This window comes from Hemicordylus capensis, chromosome 4, assembly GCF_027244095.1.
Source record: "Hemicordylus capensis ecotype Gifberg chromosome 4, rHemCap1.1.pri, whole genome shotgun sequence".
Taxonomy (NCBI): domain Eukaryota; kingdom Metazoa; phylum Chordata; class Lepidosauria; order Squamata; family Cordylidae; genus Hemicordylus; species Hemicordylus capensis.
This window is the reverse complement of record NC_069660.1, coordinates 94,416,584-94,433,913: the sequence shown is the minus strand read 5'-3', so window position 1 is coordinate 94,433,913 and position 17,330 is coordinate 94,416,584. Positions and strand designations below refer to the sequence as shown.

Genomic DNA, 17,330 nt, shown 5'->3' with positions numbered 1-17,330 from the left:
AGCTTTGCTCATCATGCAAAGGTTTTCATGTCAGAATATCTGAGCAATGAAAAGCTTTCCCCACTACAAAAGTAATTTCCTTCTACCCGGATTAAATCAGTGTTTATTCTTATAGCTTTCCTCTAAATCCTTCTTTTTCTGATAAGTTACCTGCTCTGTGACAGAGACAATTTAGCCTTTCCCAGATAAACATAAAATGTTAATCTTTGCAATGCAACTTCTTATCTCCTGCCCACCCACCCAAGGTTTGTCACTACAACAGTCTATACCCAAGATTTAGGAACCAGGACATTGCTGAACTAAGCCCAAATTTCATTTCTGGTCATCCTCACCAGGGGCCACCTTATAAGCTTGTTGCAAATGAATCATTTTCCAGAAAATGTCTAATGGATTGCTTCCATAATACATTTTTTCCAGATTGTCAATTGTTAAATTCACTAATACAACAAAAAGGAAATGAGAGTTTTTATTCACAGCCACACTAGAGTCCTGTTCACACAATCATTTAAATCTAGTTTTAATGTGGGTTACCAACACCAAACTGACTGTGTGAACCCATGCCAAGGTTAGAGACTTGGGACATAAACCACCTGGAGGCTTTCCCATCAGGGCTGTTACCCAAAACCCCCTCTCGAAGAGAGTGTGTGTGTTCACGCACCAGCCAAACTTACCCTGAAGTCCATTTGAGATCCTTGAAAGCACTCCACACACAAACTGGGCTTTATGTTTTGAATTCTAGCTTATCTCGATGTATTTCCGGGTTTAAAAAATGCTGGTTTTAAGCAAGTTTTTCTGAAAACACCAGAGCGAATAGGGAGAGGCACTGACGTAGAATCATTAACATAAGAGGGATACAGTCTTTAGAAATCTCTCTCTCCCCCACCCCATTGGCTAGAAGGAAAACACAGAGGCATGCAATGTGAACCTGCACCAAAACCAAACCAGAGAGCAGAGAGGAGTGTCTGCTTCCCTCAATGCCACAAGTGTAATTCGAAGTGGCTTCACTCAACATTTACCCCACAGCATGAAGTCATGTGCAAATAACTCTCTGGTTCATACAATCATTTCAGTATTGGTAATCCACATTAAACCTAAATTCAAATGATACTGTGAACAAGCTTTAGCTGCTATGAGACCCAGGTTCTTTACAGACATAGCTGGAAACATATATGAGCAAGTGAAATGCTTTTTGCTATGGAGCAAACTGATTTTCCCCATCTTTGCTCCTAGACTGACACATACAGCCTGTGGATCCAACCCAAACTGCGTTTTCTTGCTCCCCCTTCCTCCCATCCTTCAGGCAGACTTTCAGTTTTATTTTTGATTTTATTATCTAAGTGGTTAAAAGGTTATTTGGTGGTTTATTCTTTAAAGTTTTCCTTTAAAAACAACAACCACTTTGACATCTGACCTTACAAAGGGAGGAAGTACTTTCAAGACTGACAAGGTCCTGCTAGTTAGCACTCTATACAGCCCTGATCCAGAAGAGGATATGTAGCTTTGTGACTGACACACGAGCTGGTCATTCAGCACTGTGTAGATCTGGCTTCTCTTCAAACCCAGAAAATAGGTTCCCCCTCTGAGCCTGTTTCAGGAGAGACCACCATTTGAAGCTGGTTTGCAAACCATAGTTTGTGCTGTGGTTTCCTCTTAGGTCTGCATTCATAGACAATTGACAGACCAAAACAAGGAGGTCATTCACACAATCAAAAACTGTGTTCTACTCTCATTAGGGAGCTCTGTGTGCTCCCAGTTTTCAGTTGTATGGAAGCAAGACAGTTGGAAATCCTGGGTAAAAGTGATTGTGTGGAAGCAAGGTAGGAGGAAAAGCTACCCACGTTTTCCTCCTACCTTGCTTCCACACAACTGAAAACTGGGAGCACACACAGCTCCCAAACCTGGGTGGGACACAGTGAGGCTCTATACACGACCAACATGTGGAATCAAGGAGGATTTGGTGGGAAGAGTGGGCTTAGCCCGCTCTCCCCACACACGAGCAGTGTGCCCACACACGAGCAGTGTGCCCACACACGAGCAGTGTGCCCACACACGAGCAGTGTGCCCACACACGAGCTCTCCCCGCACACAAGCTTCCTGGGGTCCCCCCTCCCCTCTCCCCCCCCCCCCAGTGTCAGCCGTGGCTGACACACGATCAAGCAAACTAGGTTAATGGAGCACTCGCAGGGGTGTTTAGGCGGGCTAACCGCCATGGAACCACCGGGCTTGCTCACATGATGCTTACATGATGGGGGTAAGCAGTTTACACCCATCATGAGAATAGCCTCAGTTTTTGATTGTGTGAAGGACCTCAGAGTCATTGCACTTCCTCAAGAAGCTGCTGTGCCACAGAAATAGGAGCTGTTCTGCTTCAAGAGACTGATGTGAACTTATGAAGCTGAGTCCCAAGCAAATAGAAAACAGAAGCAGACAAGCAGCTCCAAACCATGGTTTACATGTCGTACATCTGGAAGCTCAAATTATGGTGTGGATTCTTAACTATTATTAGCACAACTTGCAGTTTCCTGTTATGTCTGAACCCAGATCATGGGCTCACGACCATATGGGGGTGGGCTGGAGAAAAGCCACACTCCTACCTTGTGCCTCCCACATAACCAGAGCCTACTTTGGGCTCTGCAACTCATGTGCCCACGGAGCAGAAGCTATATCCACTGCTGAACAGGGGAGCTGGAACCTCCACAATGCATTGCAGGAGCAGCCAGTGGCACATCTAGGGCAAAAGGGAGCCTGTACCTGAAGGGCTTCGGAGCCCCCTGACACCATGAGGCCCCCATTATTATTTTTACCTGTGGCTACTGCCACTGCTGCTCCTGTCACTGGGGAGCCTCCAAATGAGGTGTGTCAGGCATGCGATGCTCGATACTCACTGCGCAGGTGTGCCCGCTGACAGACCTACCAGCTGCTGCACCCACGGCCCACCACCACCGGGGAGGCCTGTTTCGCTTGGCTGCTCACCCACCCCCCAAACACCCTGGTGGTGAGGATGACAAATATTGGTGGGGCAGTGGCGGGCGTGGGACAGCAGTGGGGTAGGTGCAGGGAAGCAGCATGGGGGGGGAGCCTCTGGGGAGGCCCTCGATCGTTTGGAAGCTCCCCAGACAGAGAAGGCCACAGACCCCCAGGTCTAAAGTGGCTAAATCCACCTCTGGGTGCAGCAGAAAGGTAGCCCTCAGCTCTGCAGCAGTTCTCCTCTCACTGGTCTGGCCAGCCACAGGACTCTACAGTTCACATGGCTGCCAGGGAGTATTCTAGAGCCACATGGCAGTGCAGCCACAAAAAAACTTGAGTTCATTATTGTCTTTCAGGAGAGCCCTTAAAACCTATCTGTTTGGCCTGGCTTTCCAGGTTTTTTAAATTGTTGTAAACCATTTTAAATTGTTTTAAATGTTTGCCTTGGTTTTCCAAGGTGGTTTTTTTTTACTCTTTGAATGTTTGATTGATTTTATTCTGTTTTTATAGTTTTGATTTTAATTGTTAACTGGTTTTAATTGTTTTTATTTTGTTTTAACTAAACTGCCCTGAGCCATTTTTGGAAGGGCAGTATATAAATCGAACAAACAAACAAACACACACACACACCAATGGCAGTCTTAACATCCAATTTCCCTATGTAAAATATAAGGATAATGAAACTGATTCATCTTACAAGATCCTTACATCTTGTAAGGATCGCTATTAATGTACATGAAACATCTGGAAATCTCTAGAGAACTGAATAAGTGCTAAAACTATTATTAATTCTTCAAAGTTTCTATTGCTAATAGTTTTAGATAGATAGATTATCTTATTTCAAATATGAACAAACAAAAATTACCCAACCTTTGCTACTGAGTCAGTTCAAAAAGAGAGAACATTTGACCAGAATGGTCGGCACAATGCTACCCTTTGGAAATGAAATTTTCCTTTGTTGCTCCCACAAAAAGCACACAACCCAATAATAATTCCCAAAGATCCTGGTTTCAAAAGAAAACACTCTACCACCGTCAAAGAAGGACATGTGGAGTGAATTGGGGTGAGGGACCTGTACCTGTTTGCTTGCAGAACTGGTAGAATTCTGTCCCAAACATATGTATACTACAAATTATCCCTTCCAGTCTCTTTATCTGAAAAACAAAAATTCAGCTTTTCATTCAAACTGAAAAGAAATCTGCTTCTTCCAATTTCAAGAATTGATGTGTATGCTGAAGAGCCTTAGAAATTATTTTGTAAGCAGCATCTGACTTCCTGGTTTCCAAGGAACAAAGCTTTAGGATGCAAGGGCTCTGTAGCTGTGACTGAGTTTTCCTCTAAGTCTTGAGTATGCCCTTGTTCCTCAGAGCTGGTTAGCACTTCCCAAAATCCTCTTGGTCATAAATCAAACCAAGTAGAAATTCTCAAAAGCTTTACTGTTTCTAAATAATCAGATATCGGTATTTCAAATTATGTATGACTGTTTACAAATCAAATTAATAGATCATGATAGAACAGTTTTGTTAACAAATCTTAAAGAAATATGACCAAAATAAACATGAGGTGTCAATTTAACCTCGAAGATTATTGTCAGGCTTAAAAGGAACTAATAGACTTTCCAGCTTGATAAAAAAGATTAAATTAAATTACTATTCCAATAAACATTTTAAATCAGCCTACTTAATGTTGTCATAGTTACCAAAAGTACAACTGAATGGTGATCATTCTTTGAATGGATAAAAACGCAAATTAATGATTCCATATTTTGAATAAGATTTCAGCTTACTTCAAATGTGAAGTTCCTTAATTATCCCAAACCAGTTCTGTGAGCTTAAGAGGTCCTGCAGCTGCATGATAATTACTAGCAACCCTTACTCAAAAATTAAAGCCTTTCCCCCCCAGGCTTTTAATGATCATCCATAAACTGACCATTGGTGTCTTTAACATGAGTCATCTATTCTGCTTTGCATCTGGTGTTTCAGAAGATACAGGTGAAACTCGGAAAATTAGAATATCGTGCAAAAGTTCATTAATTTCAGTAATGCAAATTAAAAGGTGAAACTGATATATGAGACAGACGCATTACATGCAAAGCGAGATAAGTCAAGCCTTAATTTCTTATAATTGTGATGATCATGGCGTACAGCTCATGAAAACCCCAAATCCACAATCCCAGAAAATTAGAATATTACATGGAACCAAGAAGACAAGGATTGTAGAACAGAACAATATCGGACCTCTGAAAAGTATAAGCATGCATATGTATTCAGTACTTGGTATGGGCCCCTTTTGCAGCAATTACTGCCTCAATGCGGCGTGGCATGGATGCTATCAGCCTGTGGCACTGATGAGGTGTTATGGAAGACCAGGATGCTTCATTAGCGGCCTTCAGCTCTTCTGCATTGTTTGGTCTCATGTCTCTCATCCTTCTCTTGTCAGTGCCCCATAGATTCTCTATGGGGTCAGGTCAGGTGAGTTTGCTGGCCAATCAAGCACAGTACACTGTATACTTTTCAGAGGTCCGATATTGTTCTATTCTTCCATCCTTGTCTTCTTGGTTCCATGTAATATTCTAATTTTCTGGGATTGTGGATTTGGGGTTCTCATGAGCTGTACGCCATGATCATCACAATTATAAGAAATTAAGGCTTGACTTATCTCGCTTTGCATGTAATGCGTCTGTCTCATATATCAGTTTCACCTTTTAATTTGCATTACTGAAATTAATGGACTTTTGCACGATATTCTAATTTTCCGAGTTTCACCTGTAGATCCAGTTTGACCTAAAGTTCCAGCAAATCAACCGTTTTACCATAAGTGCAATGATATCTGAAAATGCATCTCTTTTGCATGGGAGTCGTTTCATCTTCTGAAGACAGACTAAGAATTCTCTCTCAAACACCCCAAATTGCCGCATTAGCCTTACTTCAGCATCCATATCGATCCTTTCTCTTTCCCACACAGGAAAAACAATAATATATGGCAGCATAGCTATCTCTAATATGACTGAAGGAGGAGTTTCAGTCGACAGGGGATGAACAAAGAGACATAGCTAAGTAGTGTGGGGAACAGGGGAACAGATGGAGAAAGCAGAGAGAGAAAGAAGAATGGATGGTTCTGACATTGTGGGGGAAAGGGCTTACCAGACTTCACAATCTATGGTTATCTCCAGCTCTCCATTAAACCCTGATCCAAATTGTGGTGAGGATCATTATTTTTATTTTTAAGTTACACTCAATGGACCCTTTCAGAATGCTAAAAATTGCATGACCTGGAGAGTTTTACTGAGCTTTCAGACACTCCCACAGGCTCAAATCATCTTTCCCAGCACAAGCTCAGGGGCTGGTCACATGGCCAGGAGGGACCCTGGACAATTTTGCAGCACTTTTTACTTGTCATTAGCTGGGAATCTGTGATGAAAAGTACTTTAATTTTCATAATAGATTGTCTGCAGATGGCCAATAGATGGTGCTGGAAAATTGTTTGAGGTTCCTTCTGGCCACGTGGCCAGCCTATAAATTTATGCTGAGGAAGACAATATAAGCCTGCATGAGCATCTGGAGGCTGAGTAAGCCCTCACTTCTTACTTGAAGGCAAACTATTCAGGTTGCACAGGTTTTCTGTGGTCTGGAAGGACCCGCTGTGTTCTAGGAAGAAAAACACTCAGATGCCCTCCTCCAAGTGCCCCTGCCAAACGAGGGGAGGCAGGTGGCTACTAGGTAGAGGGAGTTATTGGTGGTTGTACCCTGTTTATGAAATAGCCTCCCCAGTGAGGTTCACCAGGCTTCATCACTTTGCTCTTTTAGATGCCAAGTAAAGAACATTTTGTTCACTCAGGCCTTTTAAATTTTTATTTTCAAATTTGATTTTTAACTGCTCATTGACTTTTTTGGATGGGGCGGTATAGTAATGTACTAAATAAACATACTAAATAACTGATTTTAAAGAGTTTTTAAATTGCTTTGTATTGTATTTTGTACTTCATATTTTCTTTTTCCCCCTTTTGGTCCGTTATGATTAATGTGTGATGTGTTAATATTTCATGTTTTAATACTGTGTTGTGAGCCACCCAGAGAACAATTTGTTATGGGACAGCTAGCTAATCATCATCATCATCGCCTCACACATGGATACTAACATGTTTAGAAACAACTGGTGTCAGCAAAAACATTCAGATATTTATTTTAAAAAAGCAATGAGCATGTGGAGTACACAGTTAACAATCAATGGCGAGACACTTGGACAGGTTAGCATTAGAAGAGGTATTTTCCAAGGGGACTCACTATCCCCTCTGTTGCTTGTAATCACCATTTCAAAAATACTAAACAAAACAGGCCTCAGATACCAAACATCTAAAACATCAAGTAAAATAAACCATCTGCTGTACATGGATGATCTGAAGTTGTATGGGAAGTCTCAGTCAGAAATTGAATCACTGCTAAACACTGTCCATATATTCAGTAGCGATATGGCAATGGAGTTTGGACTAGACAAGTGTGCTGCATTAAAAATGAACAGAGGGAAAATAACAAAAACAGAAGGAATAGAACTGCCCAATGGAAGCAACATCAAGAACCTGGAAGAGAAAGAACATTACAAATACTTGGGCATTCTCCAGGCTGATAGCATCACACACACTGAAGTTAAAAGAAAAATTGGAAGTGAATACATCAGGAGAGTTAGAAAAATCCTAAAGTCCAAACTCAATGGCGGGAACACCATACAAGCCAGAAACACCTGGGCTATACCTGTTATCAGATACACTGCAGGAATAATAGACTGGACCCAGGCAGAGCTAGAGACGCTAGATCGTAAGACCAGGAAAATCATGACCATCAATCATGCTCTGCACCCCTGCAGTGATGTAGATAGGTTATACCTCCCTCGCAGCTCAGGTGGAAGAGGAATGCTGCAAGTCCATCAAACAGTCGAGGAGGAGAAAAGAGGCCTTGAAGAATATATCAAGGACAGTGAAGAAGATGGACTTAAAATGGTCAAGAACGGGAAACTATTCAACACGAATGAAAGAAAGCAGGCCTACAAGAAAGAACAAGTCAAGAACCGAGCAGAAAAATGGAGAAAGAAGCCACTGCATGGTCAATATTTGCACAATATAAGGGGAAAATTAGACATCACCAAGACCTGGCAATGGCTGAAGAATGGCAGCTTGAAGAAAGAAACAGAGGGTTTAATACTGGCTGCACAAGAACAAGCACTAAGAACAAATGCAATAAGAGCAAAAGTCAAAAAATCAACAACAAACAGCAAGTGCCGCCTTTGTAAAGAAGCAGATGAAACCATGGACCACCTAATCAGCTGTTGTAAAAAGATCGCACAGACTGACTACAAACAAAGGCATGACAAGGTAGCAGGGATGATACACTGGAACATCTGCAAAAAACACAAACTACCTGTAGCCAAAGATTGGTGGGACCATAAAATTGAAAAAGTTGTCAAAAATGAAGATGTAAAAATTTTATGGGACTTCTGACTACAAACAGACAAACATCTGCCACACAATACACCAGATATAAATGTAGTCAAGAAGAAAGAAACACAAGTTAAAATAATCGACATAGCAATACCAGGGGATAGCAGAATAGAAGAAAAAGAAATAGAAAAAAAATCACAAAATACAAAGATCTACAAATTGAAATCGAAAGGCTGTGGCAGAAAAAGACCAAAGTAATCCCAGTGGTAACTGGCGCCCTAGGTGAAATTCCAAAACACCTTGAAGAGCACCTCAATACCATAGGGGCCACAGAAATCACCATCAGCTAATTACAAAAAGCAACTTTACTGGGAACAGCCTATATTCTGCGACGATATCTATAATAACAGCAACAACATAGATATTAAAATTCAGCCATCTCAGGTCCTTGGGAAGGACTTGGTCTGGATAAAACAAACCAGTCAATAACACCTGTCTGACTGTGTAAACAAGAAATAATAATAATAATAATAATAATAATAATAATAATAATAATAAATTAATAAACTTTATTAGGAATAAGAATTGCATTTTTCTAATATTCACATTTATTAACATGCAGCCGGGATAATAATATGGAATAAGGGCATTAAATAAGAAATTAAAGCGATGAGCAGGATGTAAGCACAAAGATATTTAGGGCAAACCAAGTCTACTAGCCTTGAAAAGAGGCCAAAGTAACAGAGAATTGCTCGGGCTTTGTTAGATAAAGTCACAAGGTCTGCAAATTGCAGACATACAACAGCATAGAAAGCCATAAGATAACTCTGAAATTACTGGTTCTTTATCCTGTAATGAAAATTGACATAAATAATATGTAGTTAATAAGCCCACCTCTATCTAACTGTATTTGTCTCTGTACCTTGAATAATATTTCAGTTTCTGTAAATAGCTCTAACACAGATCCATTCATTATTGGAGTTTCTAGTAGGCTTGTGGAAATTTGGATTCAAAAAATCAGATTTATTCAAAATTGCCCAAAATTGGTAAAATCTGAATCCAAATGTTTAAAAATTGGATTGGTAAAGTCAGAATTAATTTCAAAATACTGAAGTTAATTTCAGAAATACTTAGGAATTTTGGAATTAGCAAAATGGAATAGGATTTTTCCCTATAGAGTTAAATGGGAAAATTTTAAAAAATCACCCAAAAAAATTCTCATGTTGGTCCAGGAGCCTCAAGACTTGTCACATATGTGAGGAAGGAGTGGTAAATTTGAAGAGAATTGGTCTATCTCATGATCTTGGTGAATTTCTGAAATATTTGTTTAAAACAGCTAAAATTGTGAAGTCTGGCTTGTTTCAAGCCAGAACTTTACATAAGCCTATGAAACTGAATATCCCCCTTAGGCCATCATTCCATCATTGTGTGGAGGAATGTGCCATAATCCTTCATGAAAAATGGTGACCACATGCCCCTTTTGCCCCCTTTCTATATTTCTGGAATAGATGGGCATACAGTTATGAAATCTGGCACACATTGGCAGGATTCTGTAATTTTTTTCAAAGCTATGAGTCAATTGTCTGGGTTTTGGTGAATTTTTGAAAAAAATGGCTAAATATTTTGAAATCTGCCTTGTTTCAAGCCGGAACTTTAGAAAAGGCATATGAAACTGAAGACCCTCCTTGGATGATCATTCCACCAGCATGTGGAGGGATCTACCCTTTGCCTTCATGAAAAGGGGTAACATGCCCCCCCCTTTATACCTCCTGAATGGATGGGCATGAATTATGAAATCTGGCACACATAAAGTCCACATTGTCAGGACCAAGTCTATGGGCAACTCTTCTGATTTGGGGGAAATCTGGAGGGGGACTTAAAATAGAAAAAAGGGCGTAAACTGGCTTGTTTCAAACTGGAACTTTACACCAAGTTCTGGATCTGAAGTCCTTTCTAGAACCATCATTCCACCCCCATGTGGAGAAAGAAGGACATTCCTTTTATTTTATATTAATTTTTATCTTCTCCATTGCAGAAGCACACAGTCAGTAAAAGTGAAAATACTTTGAATGTTTCTGTTTTTGTGGCTAGAAATAATTTATCACTTTCCCTTCTAACCATTAAGGGATTAAAAGGTGTGGTCCTTTTAATCCCTTTTTAAAGGTCTGTCTGTTCCTGCAATGGGGAAGGGGGAGGACAAAGGAGTGTCCTTTTCCCTCCACATGGAACGAGGGTCCAAGGAGGGGCTTCAGATCCTGAACTTTTTGTAAAGTTCTGGCTTAACAAACCATAGCCATTTTAAAGGAAAATTTTCAAAAATCACCAAATATCAGGGGATTAATCCCAAGCTTTGAATAAAATCAGTGTCCTGCCAATGTGGAATTCATGTGTGCCAGATTTCATAATTGTATGCCTATCCATTCAGGATATATAAAGGGGTGGGCAAAAGGGGCATGCTTTTTCATGAAGGCTCTTACCTCTTTTCATGAAGGCAAAGGGCAGAATCCTCCACATGCTGGTGTAATGATGGTCCAAGAAGAATGTTCAGTTTCATATGTTTTTGTAAAGTTCTGGCTTGAAGCAAGGCAGATTTCACCATTTTTTAAAAACAAAAAAATTAAAATTCACCAAAAATCAGGGGATTGACTGGTTATCTTCAAATTCATCACAGGAGGCCCCGATCTCCTTCCCCACATGTGTGACATGTTTCAAACCTCTAGAACCAACTGGAGATTTTTGATGATTTTTTCCTATTTTCCCATTGACCATTATGGGAAAAATCTGAATTTAAGTCAGAATTCACATTCAAATTTTTGACTCTGATCAAATGTCTATCGCCAGAGCCCAAATAATCCTAATCCAATATTGACATATTGGGATTGGGTTGAATCCAAATCCAAATTTTCTAAATGTGCACAGGCCTAGTTTCTACATCAGCATTGGGGTAAAAAAGAGTTTTAATATTAAAAAGCACAAGTCAGCTTTTGAGAATTACCTTGTGGTTTACAGGTACTGTTATAGGTGTGGCAGCTCCAAATGAATTTCAAAACATGAAGAGATTCAGTGGCCCATGATGTTCATGCCATGGGTGCATGAGATCTGATGTCCAGTCTGAGATATTGTACTGGCTTACAAAATCATAGTCATGGAAACGTAATTTGGCTAGGTCCTCCATTATTTTTCTTTTACTAGTTGTGCTGACTGTAGTTGTTGCCCGTTGAGGTAACAGTATTTACCATATGCTCATAGGTACATGTTACCAATTTTTTGAAAAACCAAACTGCTGTAACACTAATCCCCATCTTTTGCTATTGCCACCAGCCTACACAGGGAGTGGATTGGAGCATGGAATCTAGTCAGATTGTGTTTCCATGATTACAATTTGGTAAGCCAGTACAATATCTCACACTGGATATCAGGTCTCATGCCCAAATTGTGTCTTCAGTTACCAACCAACCAGCCACTAAATATTTAGACATCCGGTCTCATGATCCAAACATCATGGGCCATCAAATTTCCTCACTTTTTGGATTCAGTTTGGAAATATGACATAATGCTGGGGAAAGTTGAAGGAAAGAGAAGAAGAGGACGACCAGCAGCAAGATGGGTGGACTTGATTACGACAGCAATGAATGCACCACTGAGAGACCGTATTAAAGGCCAAGTTGAAGACAGATTATCCAGGAGAGAATCTATCTATGTGGTGGCTAAGAGTCGACACCGACTTGACAGCACTTAATCAGTCATCTCCATAAACAAGGGCTGCACAGCTTCAGTCCTCCTTCAGAGGTTAAGACTACAACTTCCATCATCCCTGAATATTGGCCACTGTAGCTGGGGATGATTGGAGTTGTAGCTGGAGAGCCAAAGTTGTGCAGCCCTGCTGTAAACCAAAGTAGGGTTTGTTTTTGGGGTGTGAGTGTGTTTTGATTTATATATTCCTTCTAGTGTGATCTTAGGCCCATCCCTTTCACTAATCACAAGCGGAAAGAGTAAAAATGCATTTTTCTTAATGAAATATGAGATTATCAACAATCCAAAAGCCATGCTCAGGATATACAGATTCTCCCAATGGGCCACATATTGGTTTTGGTTTTTAAAAAACCTTTTAATATCACTGTTAGAACTACAGTAAGAGGTTTTTTTAAGTGAAAAAGCAAGCTGGGAAATATTTGTTTAAAAACCACTGTAGATTAAGAGGAATCAGAACACAACCCAATTTGTTTTCACTCTTAGGTAGGCTGCTCCAGGCAGCAAGTGACATTTCAGCTGTCTCCATCGAAAAGGTAAGTGTCAATTTTTACATTTGCCGGTTGGGCTTTTCAAACATTTGAGTTTTCAGTCTGGCTGCACACTTGTCCCAACAAGTGTGAAGCAGAGGCTTTGAAAACAGCATCTACCAATAAACATTTCTGTTGTCTTTTGTTTCTCAGCAGATTATTAGAATTCCCAAGCTACTCATTGGATCTGGTATCCGGGCCTGGGTTCACTAGAAGCCAAACATTTGGGATAATGCTGTAGCTCACTGGTAGAGCATTAGCATGCAGAAGGTCACAGATTCAATCCCAGCAGCATCTTCAGGTAGGGCTGAGAGAAATTCCTGCCTGAAGAGAGCCAGTTGAGAGCCACTGCCAATCAGAGCAGACAATACTGAGCTAGATGGATCAACAGCATCACAGTTTCTCAACCACCGGTCCACGGACCGCTGCCGGTCCCCGAAGGGTTGAGTGCCGGTCCCTGACTGGGAGTCAACCCCCCCCCCACAACTGCAATCAAGGCACTCACTTCCTCAATTTTGCACATGGCATGGAAGAGGAAGAGTATCACAGAGGCATGGGACCCTTCTTGTGCTTTGCCTCCATGTGCTGCTGAGATCTTCCTACAGCTATCTTATTCCCTATCTTTATAGCTTCAAACTGTATGCAGCGCAGGGGCATCAAGGAAAAGGTATGGCAGTGGGTGCCACTTGAAGGGCTGCTGGTTCTTGCATGCTCGTTGTTTGCAGCCAAAGGTTGGTTGATTGAAACCCAGCTGCCTGTTGTGGCCGAGGTGCCTTGAGAGGGAACGCTGTTTCCGTCTTGCATTGGTGGGGCGTTGTGGTCCCTCGGTCCCCTGTAACCCCCTGGTCTGCACTGCTGGTGGAAGACGGCGGTCCCCTTTGTGACCTCGCCAAGCGGTGGAACTTCTGGCCGGGATCATGCCGCAGTGAGGGCTAAGTGGCGGAGGGAGGGGGGAGGGCTGCGGGCTGCTTTGGCTCGGGCTTTGCAGAACGGGAGTGCAGGTGGACCTTCCTCGGGGGAGGGGGAGCAAGCACGCATACCAAGGAGGGCTAAGTGGAGGAGGGAGGCAGCATGGTGCGGGGGAGAGGCAAGATACCATTTTGTGCGTTCATGCAAAAGGGTCATTGGATGAATGGCACTGGAATGAAGTGATCCTGGGGATTTGATGCCAAGTGCAGTTCGTGTCTGATCCAAACCGATTTAAAACCAGCTGCCTGTTGCGGCCAAGGCACCTTGAGAGGAAACGCCTCTCAATGGCCGTTTCCCTCTTGCATTGGTGGAGTGTTGTGGTCCCTCGGCCCCCTATAACCCCCTGGCCTGCACCGCTGGTGGAAGATGGCAGTCCTCTTTATGACCTCGCCGGGTGCAGGGGACAACCTCTGACTGGGATAATGTCACAGTCAGGGCTAAGCAGAGGAGGGAGGAAGGAGGGCTGCCTTGGCTCACCTCGCAGGTACGCGCGGCAGCATGTGGGACCACATGAGCTGCATGGCCCCATAGGCAGGCTGATGTGATTGGCGCACGCAGGGGAGTTGGGAGGGGGGCACAGAAATGCGCGTTGTGAGAGAGGATGGGGAAACACCTGCTACACTCTGGTGCGCAAGGACAGTGGCGGCAGCTCTTGGACCCAGGCAACCTTCCCAGCGTGGTCCTGTGCACCATTGCCTCACCCACCCTGAACAGTGCCTCATCTCCACAGCGAGGAAGATGAGGAATCCACCACTACAACGCCCCATGCCATCTGCCATCTCAGAACCACCCCCTTCCCTTTAATGCCAGGTCCCCACTGCTCTTCTTCATATTTTCTTTCACCGTAAAAAAACAACAACCCATTCCCAGCACCTGCCATGTAACCATTTTTAAGGAGTTTTGGTGGAGCTGCACGGGTTTCATTAGGTCCGCCTCACAAAGTGCACATCTAAGAGCAGGATCCAGATCAAGCCAGGTGATCATGACCAAACAGCATTGACACAAATGAGAGATGACTAAATTAATTTCAGTGGGTGGTCCTGACTAACGTCGTCTGGATCCGGCCCTGCAACTACACAACTCCTGCTAAAACTCCACCTCCATCATGAGAGGGTTAAACTGTAGACTTCCAGCTCTATTGAACTTGCCCAGCTCTCCTCTCCTCACCTCCTTTTTGCTTTGCTTGACATCCAGCCTGATGAAGCATTTTGGAGAATTCAAAAGCTTGCTTGTGTGTTGTTTTCATTGGCCCCATGTAGCTTTTGATTTTTTCTAATGGCCCAACATCCCCTTTCCATTGAGTAATCACAAACACCCCCACCCCGCACATACTGAAGACATACTGGAGACAAATTTGTTCACCCAGGCTTTTAGATTCAGGGGTTCTCAACCTTGGGTCCCCAGATGTTGGTGGACTTCAACTCCCATTATCCCCAGCCATAATGGCCAAATGCGATTGTGGTTGGGGGTTATGGGAGTTTAACTGAGGGACCCAAGGTTGAGAACCCCTAATATTCCATGTTTGCAAAAGATTCCAAATTTAATGATTTTAATGCTTATATTATTTTAATTGTAAACTGCCCAGAGATGCAAGTTTTGGGCAGTATAGAAGTCTGTTAGATAGACAGACAGACAGACAGATAGATAAACTTGAAACCCCTTTACTAGCTGCTGGTCTGGGAAACTGCGCATGAAGAATGTAGTGGTCCTTGAAACTTTGCATGAAGAATTTAGCGGTCCTTGACTCCAAAAAGGTTGAGAAACACTCAGATGGCAGCATCCAAAGTTCCTAATGTGTTTGCTTTTTATAACACAAATAGCGACCAGTGGGGTGTGTGTGTCAGGATCATAGTATTAGGGAGGATAGTTTTAACTCTTTGCCTCCACCATGGTCTTAATCCAGATCAGGGCTCCCATGGCTGCTATTTGCCCAGGAAAGATTGCTCTCATTAGGTTAACACAGTTTGGATTAAGATGAAAGCTGCTCTGGCTTCTTTCAGCGCACACCAACCTTCTCTTCTATGTAAGGGAGGCAGAAAAGGAAAAAGACTGATGCTGCTGCCAGGAAATATGAAAACAACCAACATTTATGTATTTATTTAAAAGATGCATATAATGCGAAAAATTCACACACAATCTAGCACAACAAAACCAGCAGCATATAAAATCATAAAAGCACACACAAAAGAGACCGTCATTAAACCAAGGCACCCATAGTCTTTGAGGCAATTCTCACGATCACCAAAAAGCGGGCTAAGGGAGCCTAGCCCGCTTTTTGGCGAGCGTGAGAACCACCGGGCTTGCAGGAGAGCCCAGTGTCATCAAAAGTGGGTAACCCATTTATGGAACCCTTCCCTTAGATTAGGTTAGTGCAGCAAGCGCTCCGCTAACCCCATCTATTTGATTGTGTATTACCGCGCCATGGCAACACACGAGGAGACCCCTGCTGGGAGGCTGAAACAAGTCTCCTGGCATTTGCACAGGGCATCTTGGAACTTCAGGGGGCCATGCGGCCCCTGATCCCCACAGCCCAGCTAGCTCTGTGACGGAGACAGCAGTTGTGTGGGTAGCCGATCCGGCTGGCCACAGCTTCCTGCCTGATCATCTGCAGGGAGAACGGGCTAAGCCCGCTCTCCCCGCTAACCTGCTCTCAGAGAGTCACTGATTGTGAGACTCGCCTCATTACATATTTACATACATATTCACACTAGAGGGAAGGCCAGTTGAAATAATTTTTAAAAGGCCCCCATTCCTGCTTAAAATGGAACAGGGTGGAAGCCTAAGATCAGAAGACAGAGAGTTCCAAACAGCCAGAGCCACCTCTAAGAAGACTCGGCCATGCATCCCTGACCACTGTGCTTCAGAAGGCAGCGGGACACGCAGGAGAGCTTCTTGACATGATCTCATGGGCTGGGCAGAACTATATGGGAGTACATGGGCCGCTCAGGTAACTAGGCCCTAAGCCATTGAGGACTTTAAAGGTAAACCAGAACCTTGAATCATGTCCAGAAAAAACAGTGACAGCCAGTGTAGCTGGCGCAGTTGCAGAGTGATACAGATCAAGTGTCTGGCCACTGTCAGAACTCTGGCTGCTGTATTCTGCACTCGCTGTAATTTCCAAAGAGATTATATATGACTTCAGGAGGTCTGAAATGCTAGAATTTGAAGATCCCTAGAGTCAAAGACACTTTAATACCCAGGCGGAACATAACACCAAGTTCTACTGAATTATTTTTACCTGAAGAAAATTCTGAATACTCCCCACTAAATAAGGAGATCTTACCTGCTGTCTGTAAGCTTAAGCTTAAGCCTGTATCCAGTTTGCTGCATGGCTTCGTGCTGATAAACAAGTAACAGAGAACACACACAGTGATGATGAAAGCCAGCAGAACCACTGCAGCGATTGACAAGCCAACAAGTGCTCCAACACTGAGGGGAGAAAAAGCAATGCAATTTAATGTGCTGACTTGTTTGGGGGCATTGTCAAACACACACCTCAAAAAGTATAGAGCTTAGATTTATTTAATGGAGGAAGGCAGATGTTTTGACAGCATGGGAATGTGCCTTTAATGTTATAAAGAACAGATGACTTTAGTAGAAAAAGCTTTACAGTTCTAATGAGTCAAGTCATTTTGTAACAATTCATTACTGGGCTCTTCTGACTTGATTTAGATACCTAGATC

General features: G+C 42.7%; 1 protein-coding gene across 9 annotated transcripts in view; it reads right to left on the bottom strand.

Annotated features, from left to right (window-relative positions):
• The window catches only part of SHISAL2A (shisa like 2A), a 60,070-nt gene that overhangs the window by 27,805 nt on the left and 14,935 nt on the right, over window positions 1–17,330 (bottom strand). For 4 of the 9 annotated variants that reach the window (XM_053244594.1, XM_053244597.1, XM_053244595.1 and 1 more), the window contains exons 2-3: window positions 16,931–17,076; window positions 4,046–4,121 (exon numbers count right to left, since the gene is read on the bottom strand). In XM_053244594.1, the coding sequence (XP_053100569.1) occupies window positions 4,093–4,121; window positions 16,931–17,076 (175 nt within the window). In that variant the 3' untranslated portion in view covers window positions 4,046–4,092. Of the gene's footprint in view, window positions 1–4,045; window positions 4,122–15,509; window positions 15,667–16,930; window positions 17,077–17,330 lie in introns of those variants that run through there. The other 5 variants (XM_053244599.1, XM_053244600.1, XM_053244591.1 and 2 more) reach the window with 3 other exon arrangements.